The sequence below is a fragment of the Python bivittatus genome, unplaced genomic scaffold (assembly GCF_059951505.1).
Source record: "Python bivittatus isolate LINGU-HERP-01145 unplaced genomic scaffold, Pbiv_v1 ctg000610_np1212, whole genome shotgun sequence".
Lineage (NCBI taxonomy): Eukaryota > Metazoa > Chordata > Lepidosauria > Squamata > Pythonidae > Python > Python bivittatus.
The window spans coordinates 1,388,669-1,406,834 of NW_028277088.1; the positions used below are offsets into that span (position 1 = coordinate 1,388,669).

At 53.0% G+C, this 18,166-nt stretch overlaps 2 protein-coding genes across 3 annotated transcripts; both read right to left on the reverse strand.

Annotated features, from left to right (window-relative positions):
* Positions 1-3,463: 3,463 nt before the first annotated feature.
* LOC103052957 (cathelicidin-related peptide Pt_CRAMP1) lies at positions 3,464-6,293 on the reverse strand. Of its 2 annotated transcripts, none has more exons than XM_007443208.4 (4): positions 6,087-6,293; positions 5,131-5,238; positions 4,529-4,648; positions 3,464-3,952 (listed from the first exon to the last, which is right to left on the reverse strand). In XM_007443208.4, exons 1-4 carry the CDS (start codon positions 6,273-6,275, stop codon positions 3,842-3,844), a joined length of 528 nt encoding a protein of 175 aa, XP_007443270.1. In that variant the 5' UTR covers positions 6,276-6,293; the 3' UTR covers positions 3,464-3,841. The 2 variants fall into 2 exon arrangements, with proteins under 2 accessions (XP_007443270.1, XP_088006566.1); XM_088150440.1 differs by having other exon boundaries at positions 3,464-3,955.
* A 2,619-nt stretch (positions 6,294-8,912) lies between these two features.
* On the reverse strand, positions 8,913-13,659 carry LOC148214545 (cathelicidin-related peptide Oh-Cath-like). Its single transcript, XM_088150441.1, has 4 exons — positions 13,473-13,659; positions 12,278-12,385; positions 11,002-11,085; positions 8,913-9,100 (listed from the first exon to the last, which is right to left on the reverse strand). The coding sequence occupies exons 1-4, from the start codon at positions 13,641-13,643 to the stop codon at positions 9,014-9,016; spliced, it is 450 nt and encodes a 149-aa protein (XP_088006567.1). The 5' UTR covers positions 13,644-13,659; the 3' UTR covers positions 8,913-9,013.
* Between the last annotated feature and the right edge of the window lie 4,507 nt (positions 13,660-18,166).

The window sequence follows — 18,166 nt, forward strand, 5'->3', positions numbered from 1 at the left end:
TTGAATGGGGAACTACCCTCTTGAATTGCTGCATTGCGGAAGAGGGCAAATAGGGAGTTTACCAGTCTTTTGCCCGCTGCCAAGATAAGAGGGGCAACTTAAATCTTGAGGTTGTACCTGCAGAGATGGAGGCTGTCCCTGGGAACACACCCTAATGGATCAGGCGACTTTAGACTAAAAGCCTATAAAGAAAGGGGTGTTTGTGCAGTTCCTGCTGTTGACTTCGCTGGCAGTGAAAGTGGGTGGACGAGTCATTGGGCAATCTGCAAGAATTTCCTGCCCCTGTTCAGAAATGGAGAAAGGAGGGAAGGGAAGAAAGAGGAACCCTTTAGATCAGCCTAAATCTTGGTGAAGCTGTTATTGCTCAAACCCATTAAATCTCCACCCCCAACCCCCTAAAAAGGACATCGGCATTTGTTTTCATGTGCAAAATGGGAAGTTTGCGCTCTGCTCTTTGTTCTGGCTCGCCAGGGTCATCCCAGGTCCTTCCATCTTCCCATTGGGCAGTTGGGCAGCCTTTCAAGCAAGACCCAGCATCTGTTGTCTACCCCCAGGTTTTGTTTTCTAAGAGGGAAAACTGAGACCTCCACGTTTCACCCACAGAGATTCAGGCTGTCCCTGGGAACACACCTCGGTGGATCAGGAAACGTTGCACCCAAGGCCCATTTGAAAAGTTTGTCCAAACAAAAGGGATCAGCCTAACATGTTACGTCTCTGCCCCAGTGATGTGTGCTGCACACGGTGTTGACTTCATTGGCGGTGAAAGTGAGTAGAAGATGGGTTAGGTCATCAGTCAGAATCTTCTGGACAAGGAAGGAAGGAAGGAAGGAAGGAAGGAAGGAAGGAAGGAAGGAAGGAAGGAAGGAAGGAAGGAAGGAAGGAAGGAAGGAAGGAAGGAAGGAGAATCATGCCCTTAATGGATTGTATCAAGATAATTGGTTCCATTTTCAATTGCTTCTGCAGTAGCTTTCTCAAAAGCAATCTGAGCCAGGTGTATCTGAATTAGCAAGACAATCTATACCGATGTTTTTCAAACTTGGCAGCTTTAAGATGAATGGAGTTCAACTCCCAAAATTCCCCAACTAGCAGAAAGTTGCCAACTTTGAGAAACACTGACTTAAACAATCAAGAGATGGAGAAGAGTCTGTTGGGAGCTTATCTCATAAATGTTAACTAAGTCCGGGGTGGTGAAAAACCAGGGAGGGAAGGATTCAAAATGGTCTGAGAGTTTTTGCTGGATCTTATTTCATTTTCCCTGCCATTAGAATAAAGTCTCATGTCCAAAAAGCTTTGGCCTGACAGAAGGTAAATTCCCACAGGCAGATTCTGCAAACTTCTATGAGTCAACAACTCAGTGACATAAATATTGGACAAATAACATCAGATAGGATGCATTGGTGTATGTAATCGATCGGTACATGAAACTCTACACACCTTAGGCAAAAATGGAATAAGGGCCTTTTCACCTTAATGAACTTGCTAAGAAACAAAGACATTTCTCTTGCATTTTCCAAGATTCTGTGTTTACCCCTAATTCTAGCCTTAAAGACACCTTTCTGAAGTCTCTGTACTTCTCACTTCCCTGATCTGCTAAGCTCCGTGGGGTTTGATGCCATCCTTGAGCTGACCGAAAACTATCCCGCCATGAAATGATGCTCCCCCATTGTTGATTCTTCTCGTCTCTGCCTCACTAAGCCCCTGATGTCTCCTTGAGATGAAGCCCAACAGATTTTGCACACCTTGAGTCCACACTAGGGTGGCATCAGAAGAAGGGGGAAGTGCTACTTGGACACCGACACAGCTGAAGACACCTTCCACCTTATCTCACACATAGGCTGGAGGTGAGATGAAGGCAACTTTTGAGGACACAGCAGAAAAAAGAGATTGCGAGGGCATCATTGAACAAATCAGCCCAGAGTTCTCACTAGAGGCACAAATGACCAGGCTCAAATTATCATATTTTGGACACATTTATGCAAAGACCCAACTCCCTTGAGAAGTCCATAATGCTGGGAAAGGTGGAAGGAAAGAGAAGAAGAGGACGACCAGCAGCAAGGTGGATGGAGTTCAGTTACAGTGGTGGTGGCTGCACCGTTGGAAGACCAGAAGGACCAGGTTGGGGGCAGATAGTCCTGGAGAAGGTCTATCTATGTGATCATTAAGAGTTGACACCAACTCAATGGCACATAACGGCCATAGGAAGGAGATGAAGGGCTTGGTGGAGTGATGCTATAAAAACAGCCTGTATGATGGAATGGAATTATGAAGGCCAGGCTCAGGGAGATAAGCGTTTTCTTAGCTCACCGCAAGAGCGTGGGAACTTCAAGAGGATGAGGCTGGCACCTCCCTGAGGAATTTATGGTGTTGTGGCTGGCTGGCTTGGGAGCTAGGGTTCAGTCTGGGGAGATTCTTCCTAGAGGTTGTCGCTAATAAACATAGTTGAACTGATTTTGCGTTGTCTCTTGGAGTTCTTTGGGCTAAACCTGACAGCTTGGTTCTAAATGTAGAAAAAACTAAGGGGATTATTATAGATTTTAGGAAGAACGGTGTAGTCACACTCCACTTTTCATAATGACATAGCTGTGGAGTCAGTCAGCAGTGTTAGATTTCTAGGGGTGCAGCTAACGAACAGTCTGGCCTGGTCCCTTAACACTGCATTGCTGGTAAAACGAGCACAGCAACGGTTGCATTTTCTGCGCCCGATGAGGAAAGTCCATCTTCCGTCCCCCATTCTCCTTACTTTCTATAGAGGCACTATAGAGAGCGCACTTACAAACTGTATTTCTGTCTGGTTTGGGGGCTGTAGTGCCTCGGATAGAAGGTCTGTGCAGAGGGCAGTAAGGGCAGCAGAAAAGATAACTGGGATCTCTCTGACGCCCATCCAAGACCTAGCATATGCGCGCTGCCTCTCAGGAGCTCGAAAGATCGTCAGAGACACTCCCCACCCACATCGTGGCCTGTTCTCTTTGTTACCCTCCGGGAAGAGGTTCTGCCGTATTCGATGTAGGACAGCCAGATTGAGTAACAGTTTTGTTTCCCAGGCTATTAGACTTTTGAATGCTCACTAAATGTTTTTCTGTTTATATAGAATGCAAAATGTAATCCGCTGCCAGATGGTAAAAAAGTACATTGTATAGTTACCGTGGTATTTTAAATTGTATTTAATCAGGTCTAATTGGGAGTCAATTGCGACGGAATTTGGCATGTAGGGTATAGTGAAATGACAATAAAGTATTCTATTCTATTCTATTCTATTCTATTCTATTCTATTCTATTCTATTCTATTCTATTCTATTCTATTCTATTCTATTCTATTCTATTCTAAAGAAATGTTTAAAATATTGAAAAAGAAGAAAAGGAAGAATGTTGGCAACAGAAAAGGAGAAGGAATTCTGGAAAGGGATGGACAAATCTATGTCACTTTCAAGAAGAGTCATATCTGGCAAAGAAGAGACTTACTCGGTCTCATTTCAGCATTTATTTCCATTTTTAAAAAGCTGCGTTACATGCATTTATGCGATTTCCCCCCTCATTCGAGCCATTTCCCGAACCGGTCTCTCTCGACTGCGATTTCCCTTGCCCTTTCCACCAGGAACCGGCGCTCCGACACCTGGTCATCTGCGGCTTCTCGGATAGGCAAATTGCAGCACCAAATGTGGGGGAAACGCACAGAAAGCCAAAGAATTCTAATTTGCACAATCAGTTAGGAAGCCTGAACATGGTCGATGTTCTGCGTAGTCCTTAGAGGCAGGTCTAAGGAGGAACGCCAAGCTGGAAAACTGCGGGATCGAATCTCTTTCTTTGACCGAAGATCTGAGGCCGGGCCCTTCCGAATCATCTCTTAGATGGGAATGGTGCCACCAATGAAAATCTTCGTTTTCTTGAAGATTTTGCGAAACCCTTTCTTGATCTTCCGGAAGAATTTCTTGAATCTCTTCACACGTTTGGGCTGCTGCTAGAGAGAAAGAAAAGGATTGTCTCTTGTCAGGCCTCATTGCCCAACATATGGAGGGGCTGATTTCAGCTCAAACCCTCACCTTTCAGCCTGGGGAACTGGAATGTGGCAGGAGAAAATGCTTCTGTAGGACCTTGCAGAGGCAGCCCGCCTCCCACCCCACCCCACCCCGGCAGCCCCTGGGAGTCAGTGATGATTTCTTTCCTTAATGTACATCTCGCTCCCTGTCAAGAAACATCTTCTCCAAACTCTGCACTCTCAAAACTGAGAGAGGCGCACAAGCGTTGGGAGGTGGTGGGAGGACTCTCTCTGCCGAGAAGGACGGGAAATACCTACGGCTTTCCAGAAATTACTTAATTACGTTTCCAGCATATCTCAGCATTGGTCAGGTTACTGGCTCAGGAGGAGCCAAAGCTTGGAGGTGCCATTTAGGTGGAATGTCCTCTGCAGCACACGTGGCACATGGAGGACCTCAGCTGAGCTGGTGTGTCTTCCGCCTGGCAAATGGCCCAACCCGCCTTCCACGTTTTGAGCTCATCACTGGAGGCCCCAGTCGCCACACCACCTCCTTACCTTCTCCTCCTCCTTCTCCTCTTCCGTCTCCTCCTCATTTCCCCCCACGGTTTCACAGGTGAGAACTGCCACTGGTGGCGTCTCGTCAAAGAAATAGTAGCCGGAGCATTCTTTGACCAGCTGCAGGGGAGAAAAGACCATGCTGAGAATCAAGCTGTCTCCCAGAATCTGTTGCACAGAAGCCACCACTTGCTTTGCCGTAGGAGGAATCTTGGGCCAGTCCCTGGCATTGCTTCAATCATGTTCTTCCAGGGCCACATTAGACAAGCTCGGATGGCTCAGCCACAGTCTCTCCACGGGCCCTTTAGGCCAAAGGAAGCGACTGCTTCCCGGGCTGGGGAAGGGTTAAAGTGTAGGGTCCTTTCTCTGTCCACAGGGCTGGGCCTAAGAGTTGATCTGGAGAACCTGGAGGAAGTGTGCGCCTCAAGACAAAGATAGAAGAAAAAGAGGCATTTCTAAATGTGCCCTTTCTTCAACACATTGGGGATGGAGAACCAGTTTCACATCTGCCATATGAAATCTCCATAAGGCCTTACGGAAGTGCCACAGCCCTGTCTCCATCTATGCTACATTGCTGGCCCAGCTTGGCACTGATCACTCACCCCGTCGTCTTTGAAGTCGCATTCATCCTCGGCACGTTCTTCTTGGACCAGGCACACCGTCTCTTTGATGGTGAAGTTCAGCTCTTGGATGCTCTCAGAAGTGGGATCCTGAAACAGGACGTGGCCAAGCAGAGCGGTTAGTTTGAAGACCACCTGCCCTTTCCCCCACCTTCCCTTGCAGTCGTGTCCGAATGATTCTTGATGTAGCCACCTGGACGTTGCTAAAGGGCAGAGTCCATGTCGGTTGCAGATGTTTTGGATTCAAAGCCCATCGCCATATTCACCATGGATGAGGACTGCTCAAGATCTCTCTCCACGCTGAGAGAACAGAGTGGGCGCAGTTCCCTTTTTGAGCCGGCTCACCAGCAGCCTCAGAACTCTTCCCCGAGGGACGCGTCTCTTCTAGAGAGGCGCTAAACAGGGCAGGATCAAGTGCACCAAGGGCTGAAGTAACTCTCCCCACTCATGCTCCGGACATTTCAGAAAAGCTCAGCTTTCAGCCTTGCTTGGGAAGACCACACTGCCCCAGGATGGAGTTCCCAAAGCCCTTTTCTGGGGTTGGTGCAAGGAGAATGGATTTCTAGGCGTGTCCAACGGTGCCACGACCTCATGGAACACACCACATCATCTTTGGGTTCCCAGCTCTACCGTGTCTTGCATGTTCTTTGGGACAAGAGGTCTAATTCTGGGAGTAGTGGGGAAGTTGCTGGACTAGGAGCAAGGAGTTCTGGGTTCTGGTCTCTCCTCAGCCACAGGAGCTTGTGGGGGACTTGGGGCCTGTCCTGTCTCTCTGCCCAGCCTACTTCTCAGGTTGCTGTTCTGGAGAAGAACGGAGGAAGGAAAGCTATGTTTGCTGCCTTGAGCTTCTGGGGGGAAGGTGGGCTATGGATATCATCACCATCACCATCATCTCCAGCCTCTGCCAGGCCATGCACGGCCAGATCCAGAGTACGTACCCAATCAGGCTGAGGGACAGCCTCCAGTAGCCTATATCGGGAGTCCTCCCCTGCTTTCTTGTTGTAGAGTTCCACACCAAAAGCCACAGCCTCCTCATAGGTCAGTGGTCTGTGTGGCAGTGCGGCAGCCCCAGAGGCTGAAAGAGCCCCAGCCACCAGCAAGATCCTCCAGAAGCACCCTTCCATCATTGGCTGTAGTGCTGTGGATGTCAGGAGCTGATGTGACCCCCAGGACCAGCATGCCTCCTTTTATGCGCTCATGCTCAGGTCATCTGCTCGCTGGCGGATGGCCAGGGGTTTTCCGCACTGATTTCTGTTCCGGCATTTCTGCAGAATGGACATTCCTTTCTTGGGTGTGGGGACAGAGGCAAAAGAGGGCTCATGTGCCAAGAAGGAATCAATTTGCTCAGGTGGCAAACTGAAAGAAAAGGAAGCAGATCCTACAGAAGGAAGACTTGACTGGGACCTGGGCCAGGTGGTTGGTGCAGATTACAATCATCTCCATTTTCTCCATTCACAAGGGCTTGGGAACAGTGCCAAGGTGCAACTTCGGAGCATGGGACCGTTTTTGTTTTTTTTGTAATCTGCGCTCAGTCGTTACCGACTCTGCAGTGACTGCTTGGACGAGTCCTTGCAGTTTTCAAGGCAATTGTTTCGGAAGTGGTTTGCCAGGGCCTCCTTCCTAGGGCAGAGCCCAGCTGGCAAGCGCAGGAGGCAGGGTTTCCGTTGCTCTGCGCCCTTTTTCGGGCGAGGGCGGTTTCGCACTTACCGGCAACTGCTCCCGACTCCTTTTGCAAGGCGCCGCCAGCATTTTTCCTCCCACCGGAGTGAAAGTCCCCATTTATCTACTCATGTGAGTTTTCGAACTGTTGGGTTGACAGCAACTGGGGAGGAAACAGGAGCTCACCCTGCTAACGCGAAGGCTGGACTCGAACCACTGAAGCGTCAACCATTTCTGGCCGGCAACTTTCAGCGTCATTAAGCCGCTGCGCCACCGCGTCCCCCTATGGGACCGTTCCTCCCCCTTAAATAATCTTGTGCAGGATCTTCTATCTTTGGCATACTACATAGTGCCTATGACAATGGAGAGCAATGCTGACTATGGCGCTAATACCAGCCCCTTGCTCTCATCCACTGCTCCACTCACTTTTGGAGCACGGTTCATTATTCCCCCCACCCCGGAATTTTCAGACTTAATGACTGTCCTAAATTCTCCACTGGGAGTCTGTAGAGCAGCGTTTCTCAAACTGGGCAACTTTAAGACACAAGGACTTCAAGTTGTGGGTCTTAACCTTGCCAAGTTTGAGAAACACTGCTGTAGAGGCTTCTCCAAGAAAAATTAAGAAAAGCCTTCTTTGGGATCAAGCGTAGTTCCTGCTTCTCTTAGCAGCAACACAGAAGGGTCATTGCTTCTCCTGTGATGTCCTTTCAACGTCTCCTTAGAGCCTGCATCTCTGAGACCTCCCAGTGGCCTCCTGCCCAAAGGTTAACCAGGTGGGACCCTGTTTAACTTCTTAGCCATTTCTGGTCACTCCTGGTCTTGGCATGCCTGAATTCGCCCCTCAATACACGGAAACTACACTCAGAAAACAGGCACAGCTCCAACACCATCTCAGCCCCCACTAACCTTTTGGACCAAAGCTTGCAGACCCCCCTAGAAGAGGCAGCCTTCCCTAACTGGGGACTTGCATAGAGTAATGGCTGTACAGTGCTTTGAAGGTCAGGTATAAATTTAACTACTAACACAGTATGGAAACCAGGATGGGCAGCCACATTCTCAGGCCCCCAAAGTTGGCCTTGGAAGTAAACTCCAGTTCTTCTGACCTTCACGTTTTTGCTTAGCCTCCTCACTTCGCTTGTCTGAAAACCCTCAGAAACAGGTCAACTAGCCTGGCAGCCCACCGGAGTTGATTGCCCACCCCCAGTCTTTTGCCCCCCTGAATTCATGGGCCTCGGAGGCATTCCCTCACCATCAAATGATGATACATGTGGCACGACACTGTTGCACACAGGACACAAATTGTGCAAGGACACCCTTTGAATCGTTTGGAGCATAACCTCAGACTGTTGTAAGAAGCTTTGAATGTTGGCTCTAGTTAGGCTAACTGTAGATAGGAAAAAGATGGAGTGAGTCAACGGTCACTTCTAGGAAAGACCTCAGAAAATTGGGAAGCGCATAAGCGAAGGAGAGTCATAATCCCACGGGAGAAAATTGGGAGGTTGTTACAAGAAACGAACGTTGGCCACCTGATGCTGACCAAGGAACTCCCTACTCATCAATGTAAGGGGCTGAACTAGTCTGATTTGGGAGGCTAAGCAAGGTTTGGCCTGGTGGGTCCTTGGATGGGGGACCACCAGGTCTGGAGGCTGGACTGGGAAGCCAAAAAGCATCTGAGGAGGCAGTGGCAAAGCACAGCCATGTGGCTACCCAGAAAACTTCAGGGCCAGGTCTTTAAGGGTAGTAGGAGCCAACAAAGCTGGCCTTGGGGAGAGTTGACCTTTGTCACAACAGATGGCAGTATCTAGACTGCCTTGATTGGCCTCAAAGAGCTACGTAGGGTGGACAGGATACCAAAGGGATGTCCCAAGGCTGTGGAAAAACCCTCCTGCAAGGTGGCCGGGTCAAACCAGCCTTGTGCTGTTGCCCAGAAAACTACATGCAGATGTCATGAAGTCACCCAAAGTTGCCCTCAATGAAAAGAAACTCGTCTCTACCATCAACGGTGCTTCACTCTGGAGAAAAAAAGAAGGCTTCAGCAGCTTTTGTACAAAGGATATTTTATTATGCAATTCTGACATATCAAAACAAGAGGTAAATGAGAAGCTGTGTCATGCATAAGAAGCAAGGCATATCTTCGAAATCTGAGCTGTCAGACATCTCTGGAGTGCAGCTAGAACAGCAACGGTGCAGGAGGGGACTTTTCCTTTTATCCCCTAAAAGGTAGAAGTCGACTCAGGAAGCCTGCCACTCCCCTGAAGAATCTTCCGATGCGACTTCTTGTGATCCGGTTCAGCTAAATCAAGGAGACTCATTAATTCGACCAGGATATTCCATTCAGGCCATCTCCTAAAACCTCTACAGAGTTTGCAACCACAGGCCATGTATCTAAACCGGTCCTTCTCAACCTTGGCACCTCTAAGATGGTGGACTTCGACTCCCACAAATCCCCAGCCACGGCATGCTGGTTGTGGAATTCTGGGAGTTGAAGTCCACCCATCTGAAAGGTGCCTAGTTTGAAAAACACGGATCTCAACTCAATCAGACTAATACATACTTATATAAATTATATAATTTCTGTATTATTATTACATTATATAATTTATATATATATATATATATATATATATATATATATCATATTATTACATTCTATAATTATATATTTCTATCAGTTCTATGCATCTAATTGAATCAAATCCAGCACACCACCTTGGATAACTAGGAAAACGGGTATTTCAGAGAGAAACACGCTTGTAAAGTAAATAATATTTACAGCTGACCCAAACAGACCAATTACAGAATTCGAAACCGGGCTGGTTTCTCCTAGCACCTCGTCCCGAATAAGCCGCCGGTGGCAGGCTCTGCGCCGCCCCTCGAGCCCTTGATCCTGGTTTGCCCAGCCCGGGCCTGGACCGACAGCGCCGTGTTGCTTCGCGGAACACAGGACGGCTTAGCGTGTGGCTCTGCGGGGTCCGGCCAGGATAAGGACACGTGGTGAACTGTCCCCAGAGGAGCCCCGGAGAGATGCCAGCGGGGTGGAGCTCAGCTGCACCGTTCTCCGGGGGATATAAGGCTCTGCTACTCTAAGGGAAGGAATAATTCGTTCTCCGGACTGCTAACGCATGAGGATGCCATCGGGGCAAGGGCTGGGAGTGAGCGCGGGTCGAGATCTGGAACCGGCGGCTGCCGCAGTTGGAAGGGAGCAGGGAGGCCATCAAGACCACCCCGGCAATGCCGGCATCCACAGGGGAGCGCCCCAGAAGATGGCTGCCGAGCCTCGCCTTGACCCCCCCAACCCAGGGGAGCCCTCCCCCCGGGTTAGGGTTTCCGGTGCCGGACCCTTGCCAGGAAAGGTTTTCTGCTGTCGGTCAAACTCTGCCTCCCTGTGAGTGGCGCCCACGATTCCGGGCCCTGCGCTCTGGGGCCAGGGAGGAGCGCTCCTCTGGGCGCCCGTCCCAGCCTCCGCAGAGAGCTCTCGGGCGGCCCGTGGCCTTCGCCCCAGGTTCGGCCGCCCTGGTCCCCGGTCCCCCACGGCCCTCCTCAGAAGCCGCCCGTTTCCCTGCGTCCTTCTTCGCCCCGGCGCCCAGAACGTGATCCGCACCTCAAGGCAGGGTCTGACCTGCGGACGGATCCCCGTCTTGCTCTCCCGACAAGACCTCGGAGGACCCCGAGCCTGCTCGGAAGGAAAAGCAGGGGTCTTCCTCCGCCCCCAGCCTTTGAAACGCCCCAATTTGCAGGCAGCTGTTACGGAGGCTGGGCAACGGGGGGAAGTCGCGGGGTGCCGGCCTTCGCCCAGGGGCCCTCTTCCTTCCCCAGAGCCACCGCTCTGGAGCTGCGCCAACCGCCTCAGCTCTCAGTGTGGAGACTCAGCGAGCAGTGAGGAAGTTTGCCATCCAAGGGGACTTTCCTCAAGCCAAACGTTGGCAGACGAGTACCGTGAAGAGAAGGGGGCCCTTGCCTGCCTCTGCGCCCGCTCCACCTCTGCCTCCAGAAGGGCTGGCGGTAGCTAGAGAACCCTCCAAAGGTGCCGAGAGGCGTCTGTGGCTGGGATTTGGGAAGGCAAAACCGGGGAGCTCTGGCGTGGCCCCCGCATGACGTCTCTCTAGCGTGAAGAGTGTTGTCTCCCCACTGCCCCGTCCCCGATGCTGCCAGCCTGTCCCCACTGCAGAAGACAGGCCGAAGGCACAAGAATACCTCTTGGTCAATGTTCTCACACTGGACAGTAAGATTTGGTGGCTCTTGTTGCGTAGAGTAGGTTCCGGAGCAATCTTGGTCCACCTGCCCAAGGCAAGGAAGGAGCGGTCAGCCGTGGGGGACGCACACCTTGTTAGTTTCACAGACACACCAACGCGGAGAGACAGTCTCCAGGCAAAGGGGCCCTTTATGAAGTCGGCCCCAGGGGCGTCAAAGAAGTCAAGTTGGTGGCTGTGGCCATGGGATCCAGTCCTCCCCCTTTCCGACAGGTGTTGCATGCGCACTGCGCAGGGGGGTCTGCAGGGCGTGGCAAGAAAGTCAAGATGGCAGCTGAGACGGTGCAGTGCCCGTAAAGAGCAGGTGGCGCTTCAGCTGCCCCATCGGGGCTGCACGGGAGGGAGGAGGGGGTCTGCTGCAGGCAGGCGGGCTTAGGCCCTGCCGTGGGGGCTGACCAGGGGACCCCCGTGCCGGAGCTTCTGGAGCGGGGAAGGTGCCGGGAGGATCTCGGCACCCTGGCTGGGCCCGAGGCCTGGGCCCCTCTTGAGGGGTCTCCACCACTGAGCTGCGGGATGCCATGGAAAGAGGCCTCAGTCCCTGCTGGCGTCCTGAGAAGGGGGAAGTTGAGACCTGGGGGCCCCTGAAATGCACATCCCGACCCCAAAGGACCACACTGGGCAGAGGTCCTGCACATCTGGCGTTTGGAGAGGCTGGTTAGGACTTAGAGAGAGAGAGAGCGGAAGAGGCTGATGGGCTTATGCCAAGCCCTCGCCATTCTGGGCAGAACAGGGCTTCCGGGTGGCACCGGGCACTGAACCCTCAACAAACCCAGGTGGAGTTTGAGCCTCCCACGCGGGACTAACCCGGCGGTTGCTCTGGGGTCCGGGGCCCGTGTTCACACAACACCTGCAGGCAGTTTGTCAGGGAAGCCGCTGGCCGTTGCCTCGCAGGCTTCGAAGCGGGGAAGGCGAGCTGTGCTTCCCGGCCCTTTCCCCCCACGAGGGGAGCCCTCTTCCCGGCCGTCAGCCCCCTCGCTTGACAGGAGCAAGGGGGGTTCTGGCAGAGACCTCAGCCCCAGGGACTGGCCTGGGCCCTGGCCCTAAACTCTGGGGCCCTGAAAGGCGAGGGTCAGCGGCCCCAGACCGGAGGAAGCAGGCTGTGTGGCCGGGCGAAGACCCCCCGACGCGCCCCAAGGCTGCAGGGGCCACAACTTCCACCGACCGCCGGAAGCCGAAGCCAGCGAAGGGAAGCCGAGCGTCGGCTCGCGGGCGACTCTCACCCCGTCTTCCTTGAAATTGCACTGGGTGAGGTTCTGGCTCTGCGCGGAGGGGCACACCGTCTCCTTGATGGTGAACTTCAGCCCCTGCGTGGTTTTGCCACGGGGGTCCTGGGCAGAGACACAAAGGAAAGAGCAGAGCAAAAATTGAACCGGGGGTTTCCCCAACGTCCCCAGCCCCCGCCCCCCGGCGCTGGAGTAGAGCCTCGGCCTTGCCAGGGCGTTCCTTGGCAGGAGGCTGGCATCTTGCCTCCCTCCTCCAGACGCGACCGAGTGGCTCTTCTCGGCACTGAAGGAGGCGATGGTGGGAATTGCTGGCTTGTCGCGGGCAAGGTGGCCTGTCAAGAGGCCGTGATGGATTGCTCAGAAGAAGGGAACAGGAAAACTCTACCTGGGCACAGGGGGCATCGGAAGGAGCTGAGCGACTCTCCTGGCTACTGGATGAAAAATCAGGGTTTTTGAAAACCCTTTTTTTTTAAATGTCTTTTTAGAATCCAGTAAAGACCAGCCCTTTTATCTCTGGATCAAAATATCAGCACTGCCTCCTCTGGCTGTCTGCTAATTCCTTCCCACCTTCAAATCAGCTATTTGGCGGTGACGGAAGCAAGTGCAATTCCCAGGCGGGTGAGCCGGGAGGCCCCGGGTTCGGATCTCGCCCGGCTTCAGACTCCTGCGATACCCTTGGAAGCCAACCGCCCTTCTCTGTGTAAGAGCACTCAATGCTGGCCGACCTGGCAGGGCCGCTGCTGGGATTCTCCCTTGGCAGAGTGAGTGAAACGCGGCTCTGCAGACAAGGAGGAAGAGGAGGATTGTCCGGCTCGGTGTCTTTCAACCGTGGCCGCTTTCGGGTGGGCGGATGTCAACTCCCAGGATTCCCCAGCCAGCCGGGGGACTTGAAGTCCACCCCAGGCTGGCTGGGGCATTCTGGGAGATGACGTCCACCCATCCTAGAGTGGCCAAAGTTGAAAGACAGCGGTCTAGCTCCACAAGGGCCTCACCGGTTTCTCCCCACAGAGATCTAGGAAGGAAGGAAGGAAGGAAGGAAGGAAGGGCCAAACTCTGCCCCACTGAGATTAGAAGGGCTGAAACGCACCCCGTGGAGGGGACGCCCAACAGCTGGGGAGGAGCGCCAGGATTCAAATGTCTCTCCTGCCAGCCTGGGATGCCAAGATGCCCACCGCAGTCCCAGAAGACTTACCCAGTTGGGCTGCGGCTCAGCTTCCAGCAGGCGGAAGGCAAACGGGGTGGTTTTCTGCTGGTTATAAAGATTCACCGCCGAGGCAATCGCCTGATCGTAGGTGACCACCTGGGCCGGGGGGGCCGCAGCGGCCACCCCCAGGAGCAGGAGCAGTGCCCAAACACCCGTCATCTTTCTCCACTTGCTCTTCGAAGGGCTCTGGGCAGGCCTGGGGGTGCCACGCGGGCGCTGCCTTTATAGCCCATCTCGCGGGGGCTTCCTCTCCGGGGGCTGGCAGCTGGCTTCCCACACCCCTCCCATCCAGGAAATGCCTGTCTGGGGCCAACCGTGGAGGGAAAGGGCCGTTGGAGGTGTGGGGAAGACCTGTCGAAATGCCCCTTGCGAAAGAGCCCACCTGGGGAAGCTGAGAGGGTCTCTGGGCTGGGAAGCCCGGAGAGAAGACGGGGGTCTCCGTTAGGCAGGTCAGCAGGAAAAGGCTTAGCCTTGTGAGGTAGATTGTACCCGGCTGCTACGCGTTTTTTGTTTTATTTGTTTTTACATTGTTTTATTTGGGAGGTTTTTTATATGTTTTATATGTTTTTATATTGTTTTATTTGGGTTTTTTATATGATTTGTGTGTTTTTGTGCTGGCTGGGGAAGTCCACCCACGTGAAAGTTGCCCCTAAAGAAAGCTTAGTAAGGGTTTAATAAGGATCTGGGTCATGATTTGTCTTTCTCGATAAACATTTTATTGAAGAAATCAAGTCCAAAAGAATTGAACGACTTTTCAGGAAGGTCCCACTTTCGTCTTTTTAAAGGCAAGCTTTATCTCTCCCCTCTTTTGAAGAGAAATTCCCTGCAGTTCACGTCTAGGGCCCTTCCCTGCAAATCCCAAATACGCCTTGGCCATGCCCAGGGGGGTCTGTGGGCTGGTCAAAAAGGTCAAGATGGCAGCCGTGATGTTGCCGTCAAACTCCTGCGTTTTGGGTGCGGTGGGGCCGGAGGGGCCGGGTTTCTGGCATCTGCAAGCCGGACGGGGCCCTTCAGCTCACCCGCAGAGACAGGGGCCCCTTTCTGGCCCCTCCCAGGCCCTCGCCCCTCTCCGGGTCCCTCCCTAATCATGCGCCGGCGTGGCCGGAGGGAGGCCCCCTTCGCGTTCCCGGCCTTGGTCTCCGCCGATTAAGCCCGGGCGTCTGCATCCATGTTGTCCTTGCGCCAGTCTTTGCCCAGTCTTGCCACGGGCTCCAGACGGGGTTTGGGGCCTCTGTTCACACGACCCACAGACTAGGCTAAGGCCGGGTGGAGCATCGGCACGTGGTGGCCGCCCAACCCATGTCTTGGGAAGTTGTGCAAAGGTGTATTTCTTTGCACAAAGCATGTTACGGAAACACAGCAACTGTGGCTGATTAATCCAGGTTTAGTACCAAAAAAGGCAGGATCGCCTGTGGGTCAAGCTGGGCTGCTCGTGGTTTCAGGGACGGATCCATCTGGGTTTCTTGGCCACAGCACAGACACGCTTTTTCCCCGGGGACATATTGTCCCCCCCCCAGCTCAGCCTACAGCCCTTGGATTACCTCATGGCCTCCCATCCAAGAAACAGGTCTTCCCGGACACAATAGACCAGACTATGAACGAAGCAAACAGACCAGCTTCGTCCATCCTGCCAAGTCCCGCAGTGAAAAAGGTCACCACCCGGGGCTGCGAGGGCTACACCAGCCACGGACAGAAGCGAGAGCGAAGACCAGGCAGGGCCATCCGGACAACCTCCAGAAGTCAGCCTCTCCTCCCAGGAGCAGAGGGGCAAGGGTCAACCTCGGGACTCATATATACGTGGCTGGACCTTGCGAGCGCCGATTTTGTGCCCTCAGGCCTCCTTTTCTGACCCGTGCGACCAAAGGAGCTTCTCCAGAGCTGTGTCCTTGAACCTCTCTCTGCAAGACGGGGCCAAGCCTGTTGGCGAAAAACTAGCCAACTTCAGGGCGTTACGTGGATGCAGGGGGTGGGTTTGTGGCCGGCCTGCCTGAGCGTGTGGCGTGCACACCACTGGAGTGAGGCAAGGCGGACCTCCACGGCACCTGGAGAGGAAACTGTTGAGGGGCCTTCGTTGGATGTGGACGCCTTTCTCCTTCTGGAGAGCAGTTGGGCAAGGCTTGCTCACAGTTGCCTGAATCAGCAGTTCTTTGAGGAACCTCTTCAGATATCGCCTTTCTCGGCTGGCCTGATCTAACAGTTAGGAAGCGTTTCCTCATCTAGCTTCAGCCCTTCGGTCCTCAGAGGGCTGGAAGGGGACATTTTCTACCCTCCAGGTAGATCTCAATGGGCACCCTTCAAATATTGGGGGGGCTGAGAAGCATGTTTGCTATCCCTCATCATGATCTCATGGGTCACTGTGATAAAACTGAACTGGGCATTTTCAGAATCTTCTTGGAAAATGCCCAGATCCTCAGTCCTCATCCACACAATTCTTCAGTGCTAGGCCTATACCCCCAAAATACCCCCACCCCATTTTTTCTCTTGCCTGCAGCTCAGTTTCTGTCTCCCTCCTGCAAAGAGGCCAATGGTTTTCAGTGCCTCTCCCCACCACCAGCTGCCAACTCCCCACACTCCATCTTGGCCAACTGGCCAACAGTGGGCATTTCTCCGGAGGCCACCAAATAAAGAGGGCCAAGTCTTCCTGCACAGCAAGCCTGGGAGAAGCTTGAAGGCCGTGAAGATGCAGCTCGAGGAATAGAGAAGGATCAGGAAGGGCTGCTGGCCATGCAGACATGCTATCTGCTCTGACAGAGCTCAGCCTGGGCCATTGTCCTCTCTGGAATTCAGCTCTGTGTCAAAGAGGATGGCCAGGTTCTGCGATCTGACGTCCAGCAGGCGGGATGAGGAGAAACCCAGAAGGGCAGTGGTGTGCATGCTGGCCACACACACACACAAAACACTGGCTTTTCTATGGCAGGGGCATAACTGCCATAACCGGCATTGTGAGGGTAGAGTCACGCAATGATTTATTCCATCACTAACCCACAAGCCTTACTTCTCCAAGATCACAACCTTGAAGGTGTTCCGTCAGTGGGCAATGAAACATCTGAAAATAAACCAGGCTCTGAAACTCCTACGACTCAACCTCACTCACATCTCGGCCCAGAGAACCAATGTTTCTCAGCTTCTCTCTCTGGGGAAGATTGATGGACCATCGAAGGCTGTCTCTCACAGGCTGGGGACAAGATGAAGTCAACGTCTTGGGACGTAGCACAAAGAAGAGTTTTCCTGGACACGTCTGTGTTATGTGAAATGCAACAGGGGAAAGACCCTTGGAGAGACGAAGCCTATCCTTAAAAAAAAGAAGTTGAAGACATTTGGACTTTGCGTCCTTCTCACAGAAGGAACTTATGGAGGAGCTGACACCAGTAGTTTGAAGAAATCACTCAGCTGCCTACTTGCCATGCTCTGGAGCTGAGGAATTTTGCTGCTCAAGTGGAACACAGTCCACTTTGTCCATTGCATGGATGTTCCTACAAGGGAAATCTTAGAGATTGGGGAAGGTCCAAGATCAGTACTGGCCCTATACATGTAGCCCACTTAATTGGAGTGGGGAATGGCATTGTTAATGAACCAGTTAAATAACTCTAACAACCAGGGTTGTCTGGGGGGGGGGGGTAACCAAAAAAGTCAAGATGGTGGCTGCACCCACATGATTGAAGTCCTTCCCCTTATTTATATGTCATAGGCATGGCTACCATGTTGACCTTTTTGACCTCCCACCTCATGGATACCCCTGCTCAGACCCAACTGAGAGTTGGGATGGAATCTGACAGCACAGAAATTTATCAAATAAATAAACCAACAATCTGGGCAGATAATTCCCATGGAGGATGAGAACCAGTAAGGAGACACAAGAAGATTCCTAGACTGGTCTAGAGAGGTTCTCACACAGCCTCTCTAGGCTGTTGTCTCAGTCTTGGGAATAAGGAGAGTCAACAGGTGGAACACAAGTAGACCTGGTTGGCTGGGTGGCTGTTCATTCGCCCAGAGAGCCCAGGTATGTGGAACAAGCCACGATGCCTCACAGGCACCCGGGCATCACGGCATGCATGACACAAAGGATGCGATTTGCAGACGGTGGTCAGGATGCGCAGGACACCATCTGACCTCTGCAGACATCCTGGCCCTGGGCGAGTCCAGGTATATTTGGAGCTTGACCGATGTTCCCTGCAAGCGGGGGCAGGGGCCCGGGGCCTGGGCAGGCCCTGCTTCAAATCCGGCCCCGCAACCCCACCGAGCCCCTCTTCAGCTGGCAACGCTTTCGGTCAGAGCAACGTCGCAAGGCAGCGGTGGTGGGAAAGCCTGAGGGGAGGAGCGCTGTGGGTGCTGCCTCCGTGCGTGGCAGAAGGGCCGGAGATGACGCCAGCGGACGACTCAGCAGAGCCACGCCAGGTGTCCTGCCGGGCAGCCTCGACCTGCCCCTGCCAGGGCGTAGAGGGAGAGAGGTGGCCAGGGAGGCAGCGATCAGGTCAGCGCGTCAGGCCCACTCGGCCCCTGAGAGGACGAGGCGCTGCCTGCGTTCCTCCCGCAAAGGGACGTGGCTCAGGTGGGATTTCCAGCCTCCACCCGGTCCCACATTTGGATTGCTTTCCCAGATTTGGATTTTTTTCCTGCTTTCTATTTTTTTCTTTTTACTCTTTTATGTTTTAATTTGTATTAGTATTTAACTTTTTAATTGT